Source organism: Pristis pectinata, chromosome 6, assembly GCF_009764475.1.
Source record: "Pristis pectinata isolate sPriPec2 chromosome 6, sPriPec2.1.pri, whole genome shotgun sequence".
In the NCBI taxonomy this organism is placed as follows: Eukaryota; Metazoa; Chordata; class Chondrichthyes; order Rhinopristiformes; family Pristidae; genus Pristis; species Pristis pectinata.
The window spans coordinates 88,669,468-88,695,934 of NC_067410.1; the positions used below are offsets into that span (position 1 = coordinate 88,669,468).

The 26,467-nt window shown below is 39.8% G+C and overlaps 1 protein-coding gene across 1 annotated transcript in view; it reads right to left on the reverse strand.

Moving 5' to 3' along the window:
• LOC127571696 (endothelin-converting enzyme-like 1) overlaps positions 1-26,467 on the reverse strand; it is an 81,022-nt gene that overhangs the window by 12,001 nt on the left and 42,554 nt on the right. Inside the window, exons 6-15 of the mRNA XM_052018303.1 lie at positions 21,322-21,544; positions 21,112-21,210; positions 14,935-15,009; positions 12,869-12,972; positions 12,502-12,560; positions 10,513-10,564; positions 10,342-10,409; positions 7,306-7,430; positions 5,135-5,200; positions 4,952-5,047 (exon numbers count right to left, since the gene is read on the reverse strand). Of these exons, the coding sequence (XP_051874263.1) occupies positions 4,952-5,047; positions 5,135-5,200; positions 7,306-7,430; positions 10,342-10,409; positions 10,513-10,564; positions 12,502-12,560; positions 12,869-12,972; positions 14,935-15,009; positions 21,112-21,210; positions 21,322-21,544 (967 nt within the window). The remainder of the gene's footprint in view (positions 1-4,951; positions 5,048-5,134; positions 5,201-7,305; positions 7,431-10,341; positions 10,410-10,512; positions 10,565-12,501; positions 12,561-12,868; positions 12,973-14,934; positions 15,010-21,111; positions 21,211-21,321; positions 21,545-26,467) is intronic.

Genomic DNA, 26,467 nt, shown 5'->3' on the forward strand with positions numbered 1-26,467 from the left:
ACATTCCAAAGATGTACAGGTAGGAAGTTGTGGGCATGCTATATTGGCACCAGAAGTGTGGTGACGCTTGTGGGCTGCCCCCAGAACACTCCACGCAAAAGATGCACTTCACTGTGTGTTTTGATGTACATGTGACTAATAAAGATATTTTACCTTATCTAATTTCTATGCAAGTGATTCCACATTCCAGACTGAACTTTTAAAAAGAACAAAGGTCCTAATTGCTCTGTTTATATTCAGAGCTAAACAATGGCTTTTGGAACCAGTCATTTGGTGTTCCCTGTCTGATATTAACGCAGTGAATCTACAAGGATTAGTCTGGTAGGGCTAAGCTTGAGGAAACATTGCTAGATAAATAATAACATAAATACATCAAAAGTACTTGCCACTAGGGTTCTCTTCCTCTTTGTCAGCTGGAAGTCCATTTATGACTGATTTCAGAGAAGGCTATTAATAGTTTGATTTCCTCTGGCTACTCTAAATTCCTATGATAATCAAATTTATACAGATGTTACAGTAAAATTGAATAAAAATAAAGCTCTGTTTTGGATCACAAGTGTGTCATACAGCAGGTTCCTCTCATTGTTCTGACGGGCCAGCCCTTCCTGCCCATCGACTTCAGACATAAGTAAAAAATAAAAAGCTAAAAAGCTGAGACTGTGTCATGCAGACACCACCCAAGTTATCTCACACACAACTTGTGTTTATTTTTTTTGTTTCTTGTGTGCAGTCATGCAGAGGTTCTGGGAAAAATAAGAACTGAAAGAGCCACTAAAGTAAAAGTTCAGCAGCAAACACGTTGTGCAAAATATGTGAGACATGCACATAACAAAATACACAATTTGATTGATCAGTGTGGTTGCATGTGGACTGATGTCTGAGATCTTGGTGGAAAGATGTTGGAGGAAGATGCTAAGGGGAGGCCAGGTGTTTCCTGGATGGAACATTTACAGTGAGTCACCAAACACTGTTTTCACACACCTCTCCTAATAACCATTAATAATGATAGCAGTGGGAAAGAGTTGCAAGCAGATGGCTGTTCCTGAGAGAGAGATCCAATTACTTTTGCAGGTTTTTACAGAACTTTTGTAAAAGGAGAACACAGAAGGATTTTGACTTGAATAAACATAGCTGTTACTCTGATATCAAAAATTAGTTCCCCTTCACTTGAGGTTTTGGAATATATTTTTCTGGGTAGTTTACATTTCCATGATCCTCTTCAGACCAATTAGACCAGGGCAGATATTTTGATTTCAGTTAAATGCCAATCTCCAGTCTCTTGGCTCGGGAAAGGTGGAGGAATATGAAGATCTGAACAAAGGAAATTTACATGATTTCTGCCAATCCTTTCACTGGATGGAGTCCTAAGACTTTGACTAACCTCAATTCAATGACTGTACAGCATGATCTTTTATCACAAATTGCAGCTGAATATTTGGTAGAGTGTGCCGAACAAGGGGACTTTTAACGTAGCCTTTTTGAATGGCCACACCAGCCTGTACATAATACACTATTTTCCAAAGTGTCACAAAAAGGACAGCAATGTCTTTTGAAACAAGTTGGCTACTTACATTTTAAATCCTCCTTCCCCCACCCATCAGTCTCCCACCAGAAAAGTGTTAGAAACCAGCAATACATCAACATTGCTGGTGTCCATTTCGTACATTCAACATTCTTGGAGTGTAAGGGAATCAAGGGTAATGGGGAACGGGCAGGAAAGGGGAATTGAGGCCAATCAACCATGATCTTACTGAATGGGATAGGAGGTTGAGGGGCTGCATGGCCTACCCCTGCACTGATTTCTTCATATTTTATATCCAGTATTTCCCTGGTAGCAATGACTAGATTCCTGTATTTCATTTTCCTACATTGACATGTCATAGGACTACAATTGTCCACACGTACAATTGTCTACATGTCCACATGCACATGTCCATTTTGTGATATTTATTAACAACTTAGATGAGGGCGTGGAAGGGTGGGTTAGCAAGTTTACAGATGACACAAAGATCGGTGGTGTTGTGGATAGTGTGGAGGGCTGTAGAAGCTTGCAGAGGGATATTGATATGATGTAGAGCTGGGCTGACAAGTGGCAGATGGAGTTCAATCCAGAGAAGTGTGAGGTGGTACACTTTGGAAGGACAAACTCCAAGGCGGAGTACAAGGTCAATGGCAGGATTCTGGACAGTGTAGAGGAGCAGAGGGATCTGGGGGTTCATATCCACAGATCACTGAAAGTTGCCTCGCAGGTGGATAGGGTAGTTAAGAAAGCTTATGGGATGTTAGCTTTATTAAGTCGGGGGATCGAGTTTAAGAGCCGCGAAGTGATGATACAGCTTTGCAAAACTCTGGTTAGGCCACACTTGGAGTACTGTGTCCAGTTCTGGTCGCTTCATTATAGGAAGGATGTGGAGGCGTTGGAAAGGGTGCAGAGGAGATTTACCAGGATGCTGCCTGGATTGGAGAGTATGGATTATGGGGAGAGATTAAAGGAGCTAGGGCTGTTCTCATTGGAGAGAAGGAGGATGAGGGGAGACACGATAGAGGTATACAAGATATTGAGAGGAATAGATACAGTGGACAGCCAGCGCCTCTTTCCCAGGGCACCAATGCTCAAAACAAGAGGACATTGCTTTAAGGTATTGGATGGGAAGTTCAAGGGTGATGTCAGAGGGAGGTTTTTCACCCAGAGAGTGGTTGGCGCATGGAATGCACTGCCTGGGGTGGTGGTCGAGGCTGATACATTGGACAAGTTCAAGAGATTGTTAGATAAGCATATGGAGGAATTTAAGTTAGAGGGATATGTGGGAGGAAGGGGTTAGATAGTCATAGGTGTGGTTTGAAGGGCGGCACAACATGGTGGGCCGAAGGGCCTGCATTGTGCCGTATTGTTCTATGGTTCTACGGTTCTACTGAACACTCAACAGGAAATTCTGGAAGTTATAGTCAATCCTGGGGAACCTGTGGATTGGTTTGTCACTGATATTTTTTATGCCTCCATGTGTGGGCATTACACCAGAAAAACAGAATAACTTCAAAGGCAATTTGACACCCAGACCACAGTAAAAAAAAAGCTGCACACTTTCATTGACAGCACAGTGGTGCAGATAGTAGAGCACTACCTGACAGCCCCAGAGACCTAGGTTCAATCCTGACATTGGGTGCTGTCCATGTGGAGCTTGTATGTTCTACTTGTGACAGTGTGGGTTTCCTCTGGATGCTCTGGTTTCCTCCCACATGCCAAAGGTGTTAATTGGATACTGTGAATTGCCCCTACTGAGTGTTAAAATCTGGAGGAAGTTGAAAAGAATAAAAAAATGTGATTAATGTAGGATGAGTATAAAATGGATGGTTGATGGTCAGTATGGACTCAATGGGCTGAAGGGCCTGTTTCCATGCTGTACCTCTCTCTGACTCTGTAACTGTCACTGCTGTATTGATCATCTAGTTTAAAAGAAACCCATTCATATAGTTAGGACAGCTTCTGCAGGTAAAAAAACTTAGGTCCAATGTCATGTGTTCCAACCAAGCACATGACATAATTATGGGAAAAAGTACATACGAGGATTATGGTTTTGTAGAACAGACTTTGAGAGGGTTCTTTCAAGAACTATGGTTGTGAGAGTGTATGCAGATAGATATGAAAATTATTAATGTACGTTTTCACACAGACCTATATTCCAATTATTTAGCCTTAAATACTAGAGTAAATAATACAAAAATTGACCAGGTTGAAGATAATGAGGAAGAAAACTATAAGCTTTAGGTGGCTGTTACAGAAATTGGCAAAGGGAATTCATGAGGAAGATTGAGGTGCTTAATTTGGGAATGGTAAACACAGCAAGGCAATGTACCATAAATGATAGGATTCTGAGAGATATACCATCAAGTTTTATATATCCCTGCTGATAATAGGATGAATAGGTATGGTGGTTAATCCTTTAGGCATAGAACATATAATCAAGGGGGTTATAACAGAATTATACAAAACACTAGATTTCTTTGGCACAGTGGCATACCTAGTTCAGCTGCTACCTCACAACTGCAGTGAGCAGGGTTCAGTCCTGACCTCTGGTGCTATGTGTGGGGTTTCTAAGTTTTCCCCATGACTGTGTGGGACTGCTTTCTCCCACATCCCAAAAATATCGGATTGATAGGTTGATTGACCAATATAAATTGACCCAAATATGTAGATGAATGGTAGAATCTGGAGAGTAGTTGATGGGAATATGGGGAAAGTCAAACAGGTTCAGGCAGGACTACTGTAAAAATGGGAGTTTGATGGACAGAGTGGTACCTCAGGGCCTCTTTCAGTGCTGTTTCTCTCTCAGACTCTGTGACTTAAGGGAACAAGGGATCTGGTGATCAGTCAGGAATGTGTACAGGAGGCACAAGATCAACCATGATCTTATTGAAGGGGAGAGCATGCTTGAAGTGCATGCATCTTTTAAGTTATTGTACATTCATAACCTCACTTTATACATATTAACTTGCAATGATTATAGGGGCATGGGGTGTGGTCCTATGTTGTGCATGGCTGTGAAAGTAGGTGATTGTGCAGGAGCTAAAAAATGAGATTAGTTTAATAGCTCTTTTTTACCCAGCACAGGTAAGATAGATTCAAATGGTTATTTCTGTGCAATAGATTTCTCAAGATTCCCTGAATATGGTCATTCGAATACAATAGGATATTGCATTTTTAAGTTTGCCTGATAAAATGGACCAGTTCAATTCACATTATATGTAACCTTTTGAACTTTCTGAGAATGTTCTGAGAATCCCTGAGAAGCTCCTTTATTGACTCAATCAATAACACTCAGAACAAATCAGACATATGATTCTATTATCTCATCGGGATGTAAACAATTTCTTATCAATGCTTTTCATCTACAGGGAATTTTCATGCATTAAATAAAAATAAAAGGGATTTCATGGAAAGCATTTCTTTTACCTGAGCAAATGCAATGAAGAGAAGTTGATTGTGGGTGTATTTAAGGCCAGGAAGGGGACGTTCAGGACCATGATCCCGAATCCATTTCTGATAAGCCTGGAATATAAGGAAGATGGCTGTTGGCTATGGTTTACAGCACTTCACAAAGTGATCACTTTGTATACAGATTACAAATTTACTTACATAGTATGCAAGTTTAAGTCCTCCCATGTCAGCAATGTTTTCTCCAAGTGTGAGTTGGCCGTTGACCTGCAGAGGGAGACAAATAGTGCTGAAGGAAATTGATCAGGAACATTCCCAGATACACAATTATTCCCTCTAAAACACAATAGACTTTTCACTGATGTCACAGGTATCCTGAAATTGTGTGGGTGATATGTGGGATGGTTATTTTTAATATTGACTCATATTTCTAGTTTGCTTAATCATTTCTTTCTATTGTGAAATGTGTTACCAGATGACAGATCAGAATCAGATTTATTATCACTGAATTATATGACATGAAATTTGTTGTTTTTCAGCAACAGTACAGTGCAGTATAGTTAGTTTCATTAGTTGCCTCATCTTGGACCAAATGTGAAGTGGGAGTTTGGATTCTGATACCTGGCAAAGCTCATACCAATTGTACACTCTTCCCTTTTAACTCACATTCTTTTCTATGTTATTATTAGGAATAAACTATGAATGAATTCTATCAAAACTCTGTGACATTCTGCACTTGTGATGTTTCATGTAAATAGAAAACTGAGAAACAATATTGCTTTACAAAAACTGTTTAAAAACTGATATGTGTTCTTTTCTCTCACTTAACTGTTCATGTCAGTCATGGCTCAGTGGTATCATTCTTGCCTCTGAGTCAGAAGGTCATGGCTCAGAGACCTAAGTGCAAGAGTTCTATTTGACTCACTAGTGCAATTTTTACAAAGTGCTACACTATTGGGAGTGCTTTCTTTTGGGTGAGATAATAAATTGAGGTCCCATCCAATCTTTTATGTGGACGTATAAGGTCCCATGGCACTACTTCAAGGAAGAACAAATGAGTTTGCCAATATTTAACCTTTAACCAACATCACAAAAACAAAATATTCGTTCAATTTCATATTGTTGTTTGTGGGAATTCTCTGTGTACCAATTCTGACTCTCATGTTTCCTACAATCATGATTAGACTTCCAAAAGTACTCTGTAAAGTAGTCATAATGTGCTTTCTGAGACCTGGAATAAATGCAAAATTTTCTTTCTTTGCTTTCCTTTACATACATGATGGATTCAGAATGTAAGCTTAGATAGTGAAAACATCCAAAAAAGCAGAACTGCCAAAATGTGCATTTGGGAAATTTATGTTGTTGAACCCAATAAACTTTCCAAGATCATCTACCCACAACATTCACACCGTCCAATATCAGGGAGATTATAAATTTCAATGGATAGGATAGATAAGATAAGGTACCTTTATTAGTCACATGTACATCGAAACACACAGTGAAATGCTTCTTTTGCACAGAGTGTTCTGGGGGGCAGCCTGCAAGTGTCGCCACGCTTCCGGTGCCAACATAGCATGTCCACAACTTCCTAACCCGTACGTCTTTGGAATGTGGGAGGAAACCGGAGCACCCGGAAGAAACCCATGCAGACACAGGGAGAATGTACAAACTCCTTACAGACAGTGGCAGGAATTGAACCCAGGTTGCTGGCACTGTAATAGTTTTACGCTAACCACTACACTACCGTGACTGCCCTTTGTTAGGTTTGGGAATGAATATACTGGACCCACGTTGGAGAGAAGGTCATTGTGACTATTACGATTAAAGCATTTTTTATGTGTGATCTAAACCTTTTTGTTGCCTTCTCACTTACAGCAGGTTTTGAGGTTTGTGGTGAGGATTGTACTATTGCGGATCCCAAGGATTGATGTGGCACATGTCTTGGTAAAATTGGTGTCCTTGAAGCACTACCATCAATAGCTTATTGGTTGTTTACCTAATGCCTATTTGCTGCCTTTAGAGGGGATGGCATTGGTAGCCATGCGATGCTGGGCATGGACAGAGTTGGGTTACTGATCTGCAAGACAACAGGTTCAATTTTTCCAATTAAATCCTAAAAACATGAATTAGGATAGTCTGATCCATGGAAGCCATCATAACTGCCACACTTAAAATAACAATTGCCTTAGAATCTCTTCTTGAGCCTATATTTACCTTTTGAGTTGCATATGTGGCAGCTTAGACATCTCAGGAATTTTACCTACTTTATACTTAGATGAAATTTGTATGATACATGGTTTAAAGCAGGCTCTATAAATTTAATAGGCCTAATATGTAAAGAACTTACAATTCACATGAAATAAACTTCTTACCCTTTGGTCGTAAACAGTGAAGTTTTCATATAGACTGGCAATGCAAAGTGCTCGTGCCATAAATTTATCGTAGGATCCTTCTGTCCACCATTTTTTCAGATTGCCATGTTTATCATAATGACTTCCTGAAATCAAACATGTATAATGTCACATCTTTAGAACAGCACTTTCCCATTTAGTTACCTGCAAGTTTCTCAGCAGAAGGAACTGGTTTTAAACTTAGACAAACTGTCCAGTGCAACCCCTCCCATCATTTCAATTCCTCCACTGTGAATTTTACTGCTCCAATGAAACTATTTAATATTTTATGTTTTTACAAACAAAACCATCACAGCTGAAGTTCCAAAAAAATGAGGATTGGATCCAAAATCACCCAGGAAATTGTTAGATTATAGCTGGGTTATGTATAGCAATTCAATATAGAATGAGAATAGGACATTCCATAAAATGATCTGACATTTTTATGTAACTGACTCTAAATGTACCAGATTATATAATTGTGCAAGTCAATAAAAAGAGTTGCACCTAGTTAATAATATTTCTTTTATTCTCTTTTTGCAGAGAATAAAGCATTTCTGCAAGCTTTACTTATTGCTACCAAAACAAGCAAAGTAAAATACCTATGTTAATGGAGTGGGCAGTTGGATATCCAAATTAATATTTGCATTTACTATTTCAGCAAAGCTGGACAAAATAAGTATTTACTCATTCTGGAGGCTAGAATTGCTAAGAATATTGGAGGCTGTCAATTCTGGGGTTTTCAAGCACAATGAAAGTTAGCCTGCTGGTTGATCTTATTTTCAAATTTAGGTGTTTCATCTTGGTTGACAGAAAAACAGGTGGTACTTGTCCACCTTAAGTATCAAAACACCAGAACTCCAGTGAAGCTGGGGCATTAGGGGCCCAGAAATGTCGTGGTTCTGCAGACTCCAGATGTTTATAAAAAAGTACAAGTGATGGCGTTTGAGCTGTGCCTGGCCATACAATCATGAGTGTAGAGAGAGTAGAGCAGCAGGCTAAGCACACATCCTTGAGGTGTGCCTGTGCTGATTGTCAGCGAGGAGGTGTTACTACTGATGCACACTGACTGTGGTCTTCCAGTAAGGAAGTTGAGGATCCAGTTGCAGAGGGAGGTACAGAGGCCTGGGTTTTGAAGCTTGTTGATTAGTACTGAGGGGATGATGGTGTTGAACGCCGAGCTGTAATTGATAAAAGGCAGCCTGACGTATGTTTTGCTGTTGTTTAGTTGCTCCAAAGCTGAGTGGAGAGCCAGTGAGATTGCATCTGCTGTAGACCTGTTGTGGTGGTAGGCAAATTACAGTGGGTCCAGGTCCTTGCTCAGGCAGGAGTTAATTCTAGCCATGATCAACCTCTCAAAGCACTTCATCACAGTAGATGTGAGTGCTACTGGGTGATAGTCATCGAGGCAGCTCACCTTGCTCTTCTTGGGCACCAGTATGATTGATGCCCTTCTGAAGCAGGTGGGAACCTCCGACTGCAGCAGTGAGAGATTGAAGGTGTCCTTGAACACCCCAGCCAGTTGGTCAGCACAGATTTTCAGTCCCCTGCCAGGTACACCATCGGGACCTGACGCCTTGCGAGGGTTCACCCTCTTGAAGGATGTTGTGAGGAGATGCACGATCTGTTCTTTCATCTCTTCCCTTCTCACATGTAGGAACCCAAGCAGTTTTTCCAGATGAAGCAGCCATTCACTTGCACTTATTCCAGTCTAGTGTACTGCATTTGGATTTCACAATGTGGTCTCCTCTGCACTGAATCACCCTTGATCTTCCTGTTGTCTGCCACTTTAATTCTAAACCACACACCTATTCTGACCTCTTTGTCTGTGATCTGCTGCACTGTTACAAGAGGGCCCAACACTTCATCTTCTATCTGAGCATGTTGTAGCATTCTGGACTCAGTATCAAATTCCCCAGCATTAGCTCACTTGCTTTCTCGATCTGTATCAGAAGCAACCATTGCTGCTGTAAGTCATCCATCTGTCTCAGGCTTTTCTCTGTCCATTAGCATAGCTTGACCTGCTGGGCCCGTCCAAAAGCCCTGCTATTAGAAACATATCACTTCTTTGTCTATCATTTCACCCTCTAACTGCCTTCATTAACCCATTAGATTGGAGAACCCCTCCGACTCATCTCCACAGCAATCCTGGTCTCACCCTATCACAGATATTCTCTTTGCCATATCCATCCCTACCTTCTCTGCAACTTAAAATTCCCCTCTTTGTATCTTTCTTTCCCAGTTCTGATGAAGGGTCTTCAGCCTAAAACTCTGTTTCTCCTTCCATAAATGTTGACTGACCTGCAGAGTGTTTCCAGCTTTTTCTTGTTTTTATTTCAGATATCCAGATTCAGCAGTATCCTTTTCACAAATCTATCATCTCCTTTCATTTATTTAATGTGACTTACGGATGGTCAGTTCTTGGTCGTTCAAATGCCCAGTCACTCTATCCCAAATAACAGATTACAGTGACTGGTCTGCAATTTACTTTAGATGAATTGTTATACTGGACCAATAATACTCTACATTTTGAAATATTCTCAGGTGGAAATCATTGTAAACTGCTGGATTTCCCCATATAATTTACTTTTCTTTATAATTTTTAATCAACAACATTAATTTCTTCATCACCTTCTTTAACATAAATTGAATCTAACTAGTTAATTTATTCTTAAATTTTCTATACCTTTGGATAACTTATCATCATCATTCACTGTGGAGATCAATATAACGTAACTAAACACTTTCAAATAAAGCTAATTTTTATTCACCATTCATGTTTTTGTGTGCAGGTAACTTTTAGTTCAATGTAAGTCTCCAGGATTTCATCAGCAGCACCCAATATGTACACTGTGACCTTGTTTATCTATAAGAGTTTGACTAACTGCTATGAAGAAATTAATGATGATATTCTGTTTATAATTACAGCCACTATATTACAAAAGAAATGGAAATTACTTGATCCAGCCATATAGTACAGCAAGACAATGTAAGATGCTGCCTGAGTCTAAAACTTACCCCAATCATCATAACCATGGGTCAGCTCATGTCCTATAATAGTTCCGATACCTCCGTAATTAAGGGATCTGTAAACACATTTTTGACATAAAGCAATTTGTAAGTATTTTAGATGATTATGAAAACTAATGTATATTTATACAGGAAATGTTATGAATTTGTAATACTTACTGAGGAAATTCAGGATCATAAAGTGGAGGCTGTAAGATTCCAGCTGGAAATACTGAGAAAGTAAATACATAAGATACCAAACACCATTTTTGACTGGACCAGTATTTTTACATCTTGACAACTCTGGTTCTTCACAAGTTTTATGTCAATATACCCAATGGTAGACAGTGTGCCCAGAATGAACATGCTCAAAAGGAAAGTAGATTGGAGAATTAAGATTATGAGGATATTCTAATTCTGACCTATACTGCCTTGGGGTAAATATTTTGTTCTGTCATGATAGAATCGCTGCAGGATAAAGATTAATTGATCAGAAAAATAACTGTTTTATATTTATAAAATTATGGCAATTTAGGATAATAAAATTTAGCCATGTTTGAACAGTCCAGTAATACAGAAGTGGATGCCTTAAAGGTATAAGAAACAGGTAACAAGTCCTTACGTTTAAAAAAATAATACATTATTCTATTTGAAAATGAAAAATATTATAATTGTTGAAAATCTGAAATAAGATGCTGGAAACACTCAGCAAGTCTGAGATCATCTGTGGAAAGAGAAAGAGAGCTATGTTTAAGGTCAAAGACACTACATCACAACTGGGAATGTGAAAATACAGAGATGTTAGGGAAGGGATGGATAGGACAAAAGGAATCTCTCATAGAGTGAAGTAAATGTTGCCTAGATAATCCCATTACGTATGGAGCTGTCTGCTAATATCTTAATGACTAGAGTTAAAGAGAGAGAGAACAAACATGTAAAAGTTGTGAAATGCATATCAGAGATGTAGATGAAATCTGAAATCAAAAGAACAATGCTGGCAGCGCCTGTGGAGAGAGGAAACTGAGTTAATTTTCCAGACAGATAACCTCTGAACAGTATTAGCTAGTTTTCATACAAATAGAAAAAGTGGGTTACCTGATATCATTGAATCAGATATTGTCCCAACAGCAGAAACATGCCCAGACAGGTTCTGTGCCTCAAGCTTACATTGGACCTCTGTAGAACAGAGCTGGATGCCACAGTGAGATAGGTCAGAGTGGGCATGCAATGGAGAACTAAAGTGACAGGCAAATAGTAGATCAGGTACTCTGCTAAGTGTCACCCAATCTACATTTGCTTTCTCCGGTGTAGGGGAGTACTCATGGTGTATTTGGTACACCATGAGTACCAAACGCAATACACGAGAATGGAAGAAGTGCAAGTGAATTGCTGCTTCACCTGAAAAGGCTGTTTGGGATTCTGGATGGTGGGAAGGGACAGGGTAAAAAAGCATGTGTTGCATTTGCTTTTCCTGCAAAAACGGGAAAGTGCCATGAGAAGGAATCTCGTTGAAGGTGGTAGAAATTGTGAAGGCTGATCCGTTGAATGCAGAAGCTGGGGTGGAAGGTGAGGGCCAGAGGAACTTTATCCTTGCTATTATTCTATTCTCTTCTGATCAGAGGAGTTACAATAGAACTGTGTGTCAGAAAAGAATGCAGAGTCTATAGCAATGTTAGTGAAGAGCTGTCAACCTAGCCTGACCAATCTTCTTATAATTTATTTGAGGAAATGACAATCCTGTTTGACTGCAGTGCGTACTTCGATTTTCATTAGGCACTTGATAAGTTTCCACATAAAATTTGTTGATAATCTCAAAGCTGTGATATTTAGGAAATGTCAAGGCATTGGGCATTTAAGTGAATGAAATGGCTCAAATGGGAACAATTGGTTCTTAATTGTGCTCTGAATTAACTGCTTCACATTATGCGGATGAACTGCTCCTTAAGAATTGCTACATTTGAAGGATTTCAATTAATAAAAAGTTTGATCCAAGAAGATGTAACAGTGATATGTATCCAAAACAAATTGCAAAAATAATGAAGTGATTTATTTCACAAAACAATAAAAAAGCATGTGCAGTTCAACCATGAATATTGGCTCACAGAGGAAGTACAAACGAAATCTTTATTCATTATCAGTACAATGAAATATTGATTTGTTTTTACTCACCCATTTGATTTTGTGTTGACAAGTAATAAGCATTTAGAGTTTGAGGAGGAAGCAGCCATCTATAAGCAAAGTTATATTGCTTTACAAATGTTATCACAATTCTGCACAGAACTATTTCAGTGACATTATGACCTTCAATAATGAATACAACATAGCATTTTACAGTTATAAATCCAAATGTCAGGAATATGAATAAAGCATTTGGTTTGACTCAGTACTTCTCTGCAGTAACACAGCTAAGGGCAGTTAGATTCAAGTATCAGCATCCCCATACTCCATTTCAGTTATAGATAGCATCACCACTCTGCTAGTATTGCGACTTTTATTATGCAATATTTGGAAAAAATAAAATGAGCAGAATACTCACGCAGTCTTGTCCACTTGTTGGCGTATTTTTCTTACTGAGAGTTTAATGTTGTACCTTATGCTGTTAAGCACATTCTTAAAGTACGTTTTCTCATGAACTTCAAACTAAGACAAAAGAAGAAAATTTAGGATTGAAAAGGACTGAAAATTTATATCTTATTTTTAAAGGCTCAGTTTTTAATGAATATATAACATCTATTACTTCTTTCCTCTTGTCTATTTGGTTAATCAATTCTTCCATATAAAATCTTACATCCCATTCTGAATGCCCTTGATTTACTATCTGTTTAATGATTCTGATTACTGATTCCAGATGTTTGCCCAGCACCTGATATTTTTGGAGGAATTTACTGCTTCAAGTTTTATTTGTATTTATTTTTCCAATTTATTTCCTTTTAGTATGCATTGAATACAGACTGTTCTAAATTCTAAAAGCAGTTTGATTGTAGATTTTGTTGATGTTATTTTTATTTTGTTTATTTTTTGGTAGGGGGTGGAAGAGAAGACTTTCTTCTGTCCTAGGTATTTCTTAATAGTTTTGAGAACAATGGTTTAGTGTACAACACATTTGTAGGTTGTGGGTTCAAATCCTATTCCAGAGACTGAGTACAGAAACCTAGGCTAGCACTCCTGAGGTAGTGTCACATTATCAGAGCTGATATTTTTACCGAGAGCCCTGTCTTCTTCCTCAGGTTGCTGTGGAAGACTATGGCATATTCTTGAGGAGGAGCAAGGGAGTTAACCCCTACATCCTCACCAGTAGTTATTCCTCAACAAACATCATCTAATTCTCTGGCCATTGCTACACTGCTATGCTCAAATTCCCTGATGTATTTCCCACATTATTACAGTGACTACACTTCAAAAGTGCTTTATATGGTGCATACTAATTGGGAGATATGAAAGGTGAGTAAATAAATCATATCTTTAATTTTTATCGTTTATTCCAAACAATCAGATTGGCATATCTTACAGATTTGAATATAGTTGCTGCTGTTAAAGATAATCTACCCCTGATGCAAGGTTAAATTTTCAAAGAAGTTCTGGCAATCTTTTGCCCATCCTTATTTACTATCAAATTAATGTCAAAATATAATCACTTTATTTCCTGAGAGAACATGCTCAAGTATTATTTTCTTTCAAATAATGCAAAATGTCATCATGTATTGCATTTGACTTCTTATCTTTTAATCACCTTAAATGTCAATCTTGTGCATTGCATTGAGGCCAACTATTCTTCAATCTTAACTCGTTATGTATCAGGAGTTGTGGAACTTTAACAGTTGTGATCAAGTATAAACTAGAATAACATGAGACCTTTTGACAAAGGCAGACATCAATGAAGAAATTAACAGCATCCTTCAATGTGCCAGCACAGTCTTTGGTCGGCTGAGGAAAAGGATACTTGAAGACTGAGATCTCAGAACTGACAAGAGATTGATTGTCTGCTGGGAAGCTGTGATCCCGGTTCTATATGCTTCTGAGACCTGGACTACCTACAGCAGGAAACCTAAGGCACTGGAAAAAATACAATCAATGCTGTTTCAGCAAAATCTTCTACTAGAAGGACAAGTGAAGCAATGTTAGTGGCCTCTCCTAGGCCAACATCCCTAATTACAGTCAGATGGCCACTCCGTTTCCATGCTTGACAATGGACTCCCATGCAGACAATTTATTTCTTTGTGGAAAGAGATTACCAGCTGGATAGTGGAAAAAATTCAAAGACATGCTCGAAATCTCCTTGAAGAAATGTAACATCCCCACTAGCTCTGGCTCATGACTGCTCAAAGTGAAGAAGGAGATTTGGGATAGTACCGCAAAACTCAGGACCGTGCATCGAAAGCACACAGTAATAGAAAGAATATCCAACCTCACAAATTGGAGATGCCTTATAAGCCACCTCAGAACTCACAAAACTGGATGGAAGAAGTCATCCTCAATCCCGACAGACTGCTTAGAGAATAATATGGCAATCTAATATGTTGGTCCAACCAGCTAAAATACATTAGTGTTCAGATAATTGTTATTTTTCTTTGCAAATCTTAAGCAAAAGTTGTCAGTACTTACACCATATTCATTATCGACAGCATTACTAATTAGCAGAAAGTCTGGATAGCCAATCATGACCATCATATGCTGAAGCTGAAAGCAAAAGAGGAGATATTAAATTATTTATAAAAACATTCAGAGGGAAGGCAATTTTCCCATCTCAAGCAAGGAAACAAATCCCAACACAGCACGGAACGCAGGAACATCCATCAGCTACAGACTATCTTATTACCTACTCTGCCAAAAGCCTAAATAGCATTTACTGCAAAAAACATACTCTGAAGAATATGCTGAAGTATAATTATATGATAGGAGATCTTGTTCCATTGATAAGCCATTCAAGCATCAATCTCTTAATGTTTGAAACAAAACAAAAACAGAAAATGCTGTAAGTACTCAGCAGGTCAGGCTGCATCTGTGGGAAGTGAAACAGAGTCAATGGTTCGGGCCGGGGACGCTTCATGAGAGGAGACAAAAGAGGCTTGTTAGGCTGCAGGGAGGGTGGGGGAAGGAAAATGTCTCTGAGTGGGTAAAACTAGGTGACGATGGGTATAAGTTACAAACAAGGTCAATGAGTGAATGGAGGTAGTTAGAGGGTGACAACAGAGACAAAAGAACATGCACAAAAGAACATGTACAAAAGAATGTGGGAGTTGAGAAATGCAGAGAAGAGGACAAGCCCAGCAGGTCAGACTGGGGATGTCCTCAACTCCAAGTGTGAATAGACATAAAACAAAAAAAATTGAGCTGAGCTAATATCACAGGCTGAGAAATCTAGTTATCTGAAGTTATAGAATTCAATATTGAGTCCAGAAGGCTACAACATGCACTGACGGAAGATGAGGTGTTGTCCTCAGGCTTCCTTTGGTCCTCCTGTGAGAGAACAGGAAGCCACAGACCCACAGTTCAGAGTGAGAATGGGATTGGAATTAAAGTGTCAGGCAACGGGAAGCTCAGGCTCGTCCCTGTGGACTGAATGTAGGTGTTCCGCAAAGCAATTGCCCAATTTGCATTCGGTTTCTCTGGTGTAGAGGTGACCACAGTGAATACCAAATGCAGTACTCTAGAGTAAGAAGTGTAAGTGAATCACTGCTTCACATGGACTGTTTGGGTCCTTGAATGGTGTGAAGGGAAGAAGAGAAAGGACAAATGTTGTATCGCCTGCAATCGCAAGGGAAGGTGCCATAAGAAGGGAGGTGGCTGATGGGAATGGAAGAGTGGACCAGGTAGTCATGAAAGGAACGGTCCCTATGAAATGCTGAAAGGGGAGGAGAGGGGAAGATGTGTCTGGTGGTGGAAAATGGAAGGAATGATCTGTTGAATGCGGAGGCTGGTGGGGTGGAAGGTGAGGACTAGGGGAACTCTATCCTTGTTCTGTCCCAGAGGAGAGGGGGTGAGAGCAGAGGAGCATGAAATGGATGAGATGCACTCACGGGCTTTGTAAATAAAGGTAGAGAGGAAGCCACAGTTCAAAACAAAAAAGGCATTTCAGAGGCACCTGTGCAGAAAGTCTCATCATTGGAGCAATTATGATGGAGACAGAGGAACTGGGAGAATGGAATAATATCCTTACAGGAGGCAGGGTAGGATAAAGAGTAGTCGGCATAATGTGGGAGTCACTTTGGTTCATCATCCCATTCCCACACTAACCTATCGGTCCATGGCCTCAGTACTGTCACAGTGAGGACCAATGCAAGCCTAAGAAACAACACCTCATCTTCTGTCTGATCTGCTGGGCTTGTTCTCCCGTTCTGCATTTTGCAACTCCCAAATTAATTTGTCTTGGTTCTTTTGTCTAGATTCTCACTCTAACTACACTCATTAACCAGATAACCTTGTTTACACCTTATCCCTGTGGTCTCCCATTTTACTACCAGAGACATCCCACTCCACCACCCTCCATACACCTTACAAGCTTCTCTTGTCTCCATTTTAGTTCTGATGAAGGGTCTCCAACCTGAAACATTGACTCTGTTTTTCTTTACACAGATACAGCCTGACCCGCTGAGTATTTCCAGCATTTTCTGTTTTTGTTTTAGATTTCCGGCATCTGCAGTTTTTTTTATTTTCTCTTCATGTTTGATCTTGTTTCTTTGCAAGGTAATGAAGATTTTATTCCCTTTTCATCTCTCAGATGTGGGCATCACTGGCAAAGCCATTGTTTATCGGCCTGTCCTAAATGGCCATGATAACCTGCTGATGAGGAGTCTTCTTTAATTGCTATCATATATCCGGTGAAGATCTTCCCATTGTGTTCTAAAGTAGGAACTTCCAGGATTTTGATTCAGTGATGATGAAAGTTCCAAGTCAAGGTGGCTTGTAACGCAGGGGGCAGCTTGGGCATGGCGGCAGTGCTCTGTGTCTGTGGTTCTTGTCTACCATCAAGCCTCTCATCTAAGCAAGTAGAGAATTTTCCACCACACTCCTGATTTATGCCTTGTAAATGTTGGAAGGAATTGGGGGTTCTAGGGTACTCGTCACAATAGGAGTATGATATTAGGCCACAAAAAATAGGGTCAAATAGAGGACAAAGGTATAATGGGACATAGCGCGTGCACACACACACACACACACACACACACACACACACACACACACACACACACACACACACACACACACACACACACACACACACACACACACCATTGTATGCTCGGGCCTGTAACAAGACAAGAGGCTGTGTAAATCACAACCGCATTCCTGAGAAAAATATAGACCTGCATTTAAAAGAGCCAGTGAAGGCCAACCGATGTCCTGTTTTCTCCTCCTAACACCATAAATAAGCATAGGACATAATTATAAATTTCCAGACAAATACCCCAAGGAGAGAAAGAAAGGTCAATGAAATGACGTTAATTTAACATCCAGAACTAAAGACAACAACCAGCCAAAACTAACTGATTGTGATCATTGGTAAGAGAAAACAGAAGACTTGCTTAAGAAATTAATGCTAATAAGGATAAAGAACTGCTAGAAAACAAACAATTTCTTTGTCAGTATAGGCATAAGTAGCAGCTACAGATGTGATTTAGTGTGGAAACAACAATGGCCATTAAGATGGATGATAGTGTTCGAAGAGTCCAGAGTACTTGTCACTGAAAGAGAGTTTAACTCTTTCTACTTCATCATTGATATCAGTAAGCATATATGTTATCACCCAGCACTGAGGGTAATAATTTACCTGTGTAACATTGTAAGCTTTTCCTTCTATTCAGATTCATATTGATCTTTACACGTGCAATAAAACATCCTAGTCTTACTAATAAGATGTCAAATTGAATTATTAAGCAATACTTCTCATATCTCAAAGTAACAGCTTAGAAAGAGTAATACATTACATGCAGAATACTTAGGCTCTGACCTGTTCTTGTAACCAGACATTTATGCAGCTATGCAGTTAAGTTTCTGAATGATGGGGACACTCACCAGGGTTTTGATATGTTGATAGCAAAGAATACAGCAAAAGGGAATGTCAAGGGGAAATGATTAAACTCACTCTTGCTGGAGATAGACATTGCTTGGTACCTGTGGGCATAAGTGCTACTTGCCACGTTTCATCTCAAATCCTAAATGTCAATCAGACCTTGCTCCAAGTGATCACGGACTACTTCATTATATGAGGAGCTGCATATGGAACTATCCAATCATCAGTGAACAACATCTGAGCTTATAATGAACTGGGAAAACTTTGGAAGAAGTCACGGAAGAAGCTTGGGTCTTGGATATTGCCCTTAGGAATTTTAGCAGTTATCTTCTGGGGAGACTGCAATGTTTAGCCTCCAATAAAAACAATCATCTTTGTTCTGTGTTTGACTCTCACCATGGAAAAGTTTTGGCTTTGATTCCCATTGGCTTCATTTTTTACCAGGACTCCTTGATGCCACAATCTTTCAGCTGCTGCCTAGATGTCAAAGACAATTACTCTCACCTCACCTCTGGAACTTAGCTCTTTTCATGTTTGAACTAAAGTTGTAATGAGGTCTGGAACCAAGTGGTCCTGGCAGAAACCCAAACTGAGCATCAGTAATGAGTTATTGGAGAGTTAAGTGTTGTTTGACAGCACCATTGACAACACCTTCCATCCTCGCTGATGAAAAGAGTTGATTGATGAGGAGTTAATTAGGCAAATTAGATTTGTCCTTTTTTGTTGAGAACAGAATGTAACTGGACAATTTTCTACATTGCTGGCAGATCTCATTGTAGCTGATCAAGAATAAATTGGTTAGAGACATGGCTCATACTGAAGAACATATCTCCAGCACTATAGCTGAGGTATTTTCAGGTATTTTACTATCCAGTGAGCTTTGTGTTTGATCATATCACATGGAGTGATTTAATTTAGCTGAAATACATGGAGTAATTGTCCTTGACATCTAGGCAGCAGCTGACAGACTGTGGCATCAAGGAGTCCTGGTAAACTGAAGCCAATGGGAATCAAAGCCAAAACTTTTCTGTTGTTTGAGTCAAACACAGAACAAAGGTGATTGTTTTTATTGGAGGCTAAACATTGCAGTCTCCCCGGACGATCACTGCTAAAATTCCTAAGTGCTGTGTCCAAGACCCAAGCTTCTTCTGTGGCTCCTTCCAGAGTTTTCCCAGTTCATTATCAGCTCAGAAGTTGTTCACTGATGATTGGATAGTTGCATATGCAGTTCCTCATATAATGAAGCAGTCCGTGACCACTTGGAGCAAGACCTGATTGACATCTAGGCTTGTGATGATATGTGGCTAGTACCCTTTATGCTGAAGATTGACTGAAAATAACTGTGGAATATTTCAGCCTTATTGTTTTTCACTTACATGTTGAGCTGTGCCAATGTTGGGGACAGAGACATTCTCAGAGCCTACTCCTCCCATCAGTTGTTCAAATGTCCATCACCTCGCATGACCACAGGACTTTGATTTGCTGTTTAAGAGATTCCATAGTTCTGCCTGTAACATCCTGCTTCTGCATGCCTAATGCCTTCTGTTGTAACTTCACTAGGTTGGCACCACCACTCGATGGTGCTTCTGGCATGCTCTTCTAGAATCCTTATTGAACCAGGGCGGTTGGTTGCTTGGACTGATGGAAATAGTAGAATGTACTAAGCCAGGAGGTAACTGTCAAGAAGTATAATTTCACTGCTGATGACCTGCAGCACCTTATGGAAGCCCAGCTGTCAGATGTATTGTAAATCTAACCCATATGATATATTGATGATGACATATATTATTTTCAGTGTATTATCTTTAGTGTGAAGATGAGACACTCTATCCATGATTATGTAAGTCTTTATCAGGCTGTTAATTCACTGTTTTGTTGGATAGTTTCCCAATTCTTGGCTCAAGACCCTATATGTTGGTGGAGGACACTGCAGAATTGATTGGGCTGGGTGTGGATTGGGTTTTGTTGAGTCTGGTGCCAAGATCAATGCTTGGTGATGCATTCAGTTTTATTCTAATTATACTTTATAATAGTGGTTTCCTAGATCTTGATGGCTTGCCAGGAAATCTCAGAGAGTAGTTGTGGATCTGGTATCCCATACAGGCCAGATAGAATTTCTTCCGTTTGTGGGAAGATGGGATGGGAAAACCAGATGGGATCTTACATCAATTTGTTTGTTTATGTTCCTAGCTGATTCAAGCTTGTTTAAAATTCCAGATAGAATGTCATAATAAGGTTGCACTACTAATTAAGGTACTGACTAGGAGTAGATACTAGCAGTACTTGTACCAGAGACTCGAACACCAAAACGTCACTTTGCCATATTTTTAAGTTTTGCCACTTATTAGAAAAACACATTTTAAGCAATATTAAATTTTGTTTTCTTTTTCATTGTTATAGGATAGGCAGAACTCAGCAAACTCACAATGTGCTTACAATTAGCACTGAACTCTACCGTGAACCACTAAACACTGTCACAAAAGTTTTATCCATGTAACAACGGTACATGCACAATGTAATTCACCCACGTGAAACATTTGGGACTTTTCTAAAGGATGATAAGCTCTTTCTTCTTCACATGCAAATAAGTCAAACTGACAATGTACAGTTGTAATCTAATTATAGAAGGAGACTGGAACTGATGTATCATCATAGATCTTCCACTGCATTTCTTGTCAAAGCTAATTAGATGATTTAAAATCCAATATAAAAACCCAATATTATTTAGTGCTGCTTAATGATATTTCAGTAGGATTCCTGGAACAGACCTTTGCTCTTGCTGCTTCTTTTGTCTCTTCATCCATCCAATCTAATTCATCTAGTCGATGATCAAATGCATGTTTAATGTCTTCAACCAGTTGTTGTACCTTATCAGAATAAAAATAATCACAGTTCTATAAGCTGATGGCTTATTTGCATGATAATTCAAAAATATTAAATTAATCTGTTGTTGGAATCTTAATGGAAAAAAAACTTACTTTTATTTTGCTGGAAGATGAAAAGTATTCTTCAACAAAAAGGGCTCCCAGAGCCATCCCAAATTGCTTATTGGCTTGATTTAAGCACTTTTTCCCAAGATCAATCTGTTTCTCTGTGCCATCCAATTCTTTAGAGAAGTCATGAATTGCATCTCTGAACGGTGTGGATAGATGTTCACTCAGAGCAACGACAATGCGCCAGATCATATAATTATGCAGTACCCTGAAAATACAGATGTATGACCATATACTGTATATCAATGTTGTACCTCAATGAATGCATTCTGCATATTATTTGCTTCTGTTGTTAATATTTTCACATGATGACCACAATTATCTATTCAGAGCCACGCATTAGTGAAATGTTTGGATATTTAACACCAGCTACACTCTTTACATTGGGAACTGGGTCCTTCAGTTATTTTCAGTTAATATGATTTGTACTGTAGGATTGGATTATTTCTTACACTCCTCTTCCTTTTCTGAATCTCTCAGGAGACAAACTATCGACTGATATCTACTATAAACTTACGCTACAGACTTCCACTCCAACCTACACCTTCTCCCACACTTCCTCCTGTAAGGACACCATCCCCTTCTCTCAGTTTTGCTGACTCCACTGCATGTGTTCTCAAGATGAGACTTTCTGGTCTAGGACTTCTGAAATGTCAGGAAACATGGTTTCCCTCTGCCATAGTCGATGGACCCCTCAGATGCATTTCCTCCATTTTCCGCACATCTACTCTCACACCCCCGCCCTCCTACCCACCCCTCCTCAGACAGAGCAAAGATAGAGGTCCCTTGGTCCTTATCTATCACCCTAATAACCTCAGCATATCATCCTTCACCACTTCTGCCAGCTCCAATGGGATCCTAGCACCAGCCACATATTCCTCTCTCCCCACCCTTTCTCTTTTTCCATAGGGTTGCAGGGACCCCCTCACCCTCTTGTCCCTTCCCACCGACCCCTCCCTGTTCCCTGGCACTTTTCACTGTAATTGTAGGTGGTGCAACACTTGTCCCAACACCTCCTCCTTCATCACCATCCAGGGACCTAAACAGCCCTTCCAGGTGAGGCAGAGATTCATGTGCACCTCCTCCAATCTGGTAAATTGCATTTGATGCTCATGATGTGGCCTCCTCTACATTGGCAAGACCAAGTGTAAATGTGCTCTGTCCACAATGGCCATCTTAAGCTTCTGGTTGTATGTCACTTCAACTGCTCTTCCACTGACCAGTTTGTGCTTATCCTTCTCCACTGCCGTGGTGAGACCAAATGCAAACTAGAACAACACGGCACGGTAGTGTAGCAGTTAGCGCGACGCTATTACAGCGCCAGCGATCAGGGTTCGATCCCTGTCGCTGTCTGTAAGGAGTTTGTACGTTCCCCCGTGTCTGTGTGGGTTTCCTCCGGGTGCTCCGGTTTCCTCCCACATTCCAAAGACGTACGGGTAGGTTAATTTGGGTTTAAAATGGGTGGCGCGGACCCGTTGGGCCAGAAGGGCCTGTTACCACGCTGTAAATAAAACTACAAGAAAATTACAAATTTACCTCATATTCCATTTGCATAGCCCACAGCCCAAAAGTAGGAACGTTGAATTTTCCAATTTCAGACAAACCACACCCCCTGTGTTCCTTTCCCACTCCCACCAGTCTACCCAGGGTCTCTCTCCCTTTGTTCACCTTTTCCATCCCTTCCCCTGCTTCCCCTTACCTAGATATCACCCTCCCCCACCTGGTTCGATCTGCCTATCATCCCTCCCTTATCTGTTTCTATCACCTACCAGCCTCTGTCTCTATTCTTCCCCCTTCACTCCTCTGCCCAGCTCCAATTACCTAATTTTTTTCTCTCTTCTTTGTTTCCACATCACCTACCAGCCTCTGTCTCAATACTCCCCCTCCCCTTCCCCCACCTGACTCCATCTGTCTATCATCCCCCCTTTATCCTATTCCAACTATCACTTGCCAGTCTTTGTCTCACCTCCTCTAACACTGGCTATTTTCACTCTCCAGACTCAGTCCTGATGCAGAGCCTCGACTCAAAACATCAACCATCCCCTTACCTCTAAAGATGCTGCTTGACCCGCTGAGTTCTTCCAGCAGGTTATCTTTTGCAATAGGATTTGTAAGTTTAGTTTCAACAATAATATAGCATCCTCATGGCTCTGCAGAACTTTACAGTGGCTTATTGAGTTTTTCCAGTAAGGATTAATACAACTAGCGTCAGTGCCTCTGGGTTAGCCTGGGAATAAATTGGCTTCCACTCTTGTAGTCACAGCTGTAGTAGAAGAGACTGCCAGTGCACATTGTCAGGGTTCTCCAAAAGTCTCTCATTAATATGCAAGAGAGGATCTCCCACTGAAAAGTCTATGCCTCTAGCAGAGGAGGTTAGAAGGGAAAATCAGTGTGAAACAAGAAAACCCAGTAATTATACTTCTCAGACTTTCAGTCAGAGCTTTTGGCTTTATGTTTTTCAGTCACTCTGAGAGGACTTGACAGGTTGATTGTCCTCCTCCTGTGCCATTATGACTCTATAATAAGCATGCAAACACATTGATTTTTTTATATAGCAATTCATATTCATATCTGAATATATTCTTCTGGTTTGCCTTTTAACTCAAAAATCAGATTTGGGAATTAGTCTATGGCATCAATGAAGAAAGATTTTTGCTATTAAACCTAACATCTCCAATTTTGAAGCCAAAATTCCATTGGCAATGAAATGGTTATACTGGGTCAAACTGTGAGTTAACGTCTGCATTAACGGTGCAATGACTGAATCAATTCACAGCGAATTTGTAATAGGTTTAAAATCACTTGTGTATTCAGAGGTTCTGTTTGAGTGTAAACACTTGGAATTATCATTGATGGCCTGTCATGGAGAGTGAAAAAACAAATAAAACGCTTCACTGTAGGCTTGCATAATAGAAACTGTATACCTAGCAAAATATCAAGCCTTTGTAAATAAATATTATCATTTTTATGAGTCAAATATATTAAATTAACTACAGTGTCCATGGCCCCCTCATGTTTACCATTTGTTAAATGTATTTTGTTCACTTCTTCCTATCACACAGCTATTTTCCTCTATCTTTGATTCTAGAAGCAGGCAGCACAGTTTTCAACTTGACTCTAATGGGAATCGTGCCAAAAGCACAGGCAGCTGACATGGATCCTCATCAGTTTCCTTCGGGCAGGGACAGTCTGAGATAATGGTCATTATGGAAACTGATGAAATTAATCCAAAAAAAAGGACCTCAGGGATATTCACCTATAAATTTATACTGGAAATGCATGAGATAACTATTATGAGTCACAAGACTCCATTATATGTATGAAAGAAAATCCTCCAGCCACCAGCCAGTGGAATTGGAGGTAGGTTAAAATTTCAAAAATATTTAACTACTTTAAAACATGCATATATCTGGTACCACCAGGGCAATGTTTAGGGCTGAGTACAAAACCTGTTCTAGAGAGATAGTAGAGACATAGGAAATTCTGCAGATTATGGAATCTGGAGCAATACACAAAAAGTGCTGGAGGAACTCAGCAGGTCAGGCAGCATTCATGGAGGGAAACAAACAGTCTTCTGTTTCTGGCTTCTGCCCTTTTCCTTTCCAGTCTTGATGAAGAGTCTCGGCCCGAAACATCAACTATTTATTTCCCGCCATAGCTGCTGCCTGACCTGCTGAGTTACTCCAGCACTTTTTGTGTATTGCTGGAGAGATACTAATTTACTCGAATGTGCTAATGAGGTCATGTGCCTAACAAATTATTGGTTCCAGGAGCTGCTTGCTGGATTTCCCAAATTTCAGGAAAAAACCTGCAATTAAAGTAAGGCAAGAATGACCAGCTCAGCCTTGATCTGCATTTATTGCTGGGATTGGCCACTGTACAAAACAATCTCCCAAGACCTGCGATCTTCCCCATAATGTCACCAAGGACCCCATGATCCATTTTATCCACAACACAACCTCTTCAATCCTCCACCAATCCCAGTATCCCATAATCTTCCAACTGATACCATATCCACCCCGTCCCTCTGCAACTCTGCAACATTGGGATCATTGCCTCTTCCCCTTTCAGCTTTCCAGAAGGACAAACAATAAAACCAAAAGTTCAGATGAAAGGTCCTAAAATGTTGAATCTGTTTCTTCCTTCATGGATATTACCTAATCTGCTGAATACTTCCAGCAGAATTTCCAATCACAATCTCTACTCCTAGTTTATCTTCATATGCATGTTTGCAAGAAGTGAATATGTTTCCAGTTTACTATTCTGGAGGCAGTGTCCCGTGTCCAGAACCTCAAGTGCCCTTGTGGCTTTCAATGTGGCCACAATTCAATGTGGATTTTTATGTGTACTTCCTTTGATCTGATGTAGTGTGCTCTTTTTCCACTGTGATGCTCTACATAAAGGTGGGTGGTATATTTGTTTAACATGCTATTCTGTCTACAAGCAAGACTTTGACCTCCCTATGACTTGCTCTATCGACTCCCCCCTCCAACCCCATTCTGCCTTTGTTTTCTCCAGTTATGTTCTGGCCATCTTCACCGCAAGCTTCCATCCTCACTGCAAGCTTCAGGAAAATTATTTTTCTTTCACCTCTCTGCAGGAGTACACACATATCAGCCAAATGTGGAAATTTTGCAGATACTCTCAGTGATACCCTGTCCCTCCAGAGTCTGCATTTTATCCTTCTCCAGCTTAATCTTCAGAAATCTGTCATCTGAGAACTTCAGGTATTAACACACCATTTTTTTCTGGCTTTGTTGCAGCAGGAGTAAAGAAATTTGTATTAGAGTTCCAGATAATGCTTAATTACTTCTTTGGTTCTAGAAAGACATTCTGTGTTTGAATTATCACTTCTTCAGATAGTTAAAAGATCCTCACTTTTTAAATAATAAAAATTAATTTAAATTTATTTTTATAAGTTTATGCCAACTCAGCTTCTACCTTAAACTTTGTGATTTCCAATCTTTACTTCATGCTGTGTAATGTATTTAAAAATACATTTAAAAATACATTACTTCCTGTTTTGCTCTCTGTGAGAATTCTCAAATGATTGTCTACTCAGCCTGCTGGACAACATCTAGCAGAGTTCACCAGAGCATTGGAAATGGTGAAATTTATGCTACATGGATAC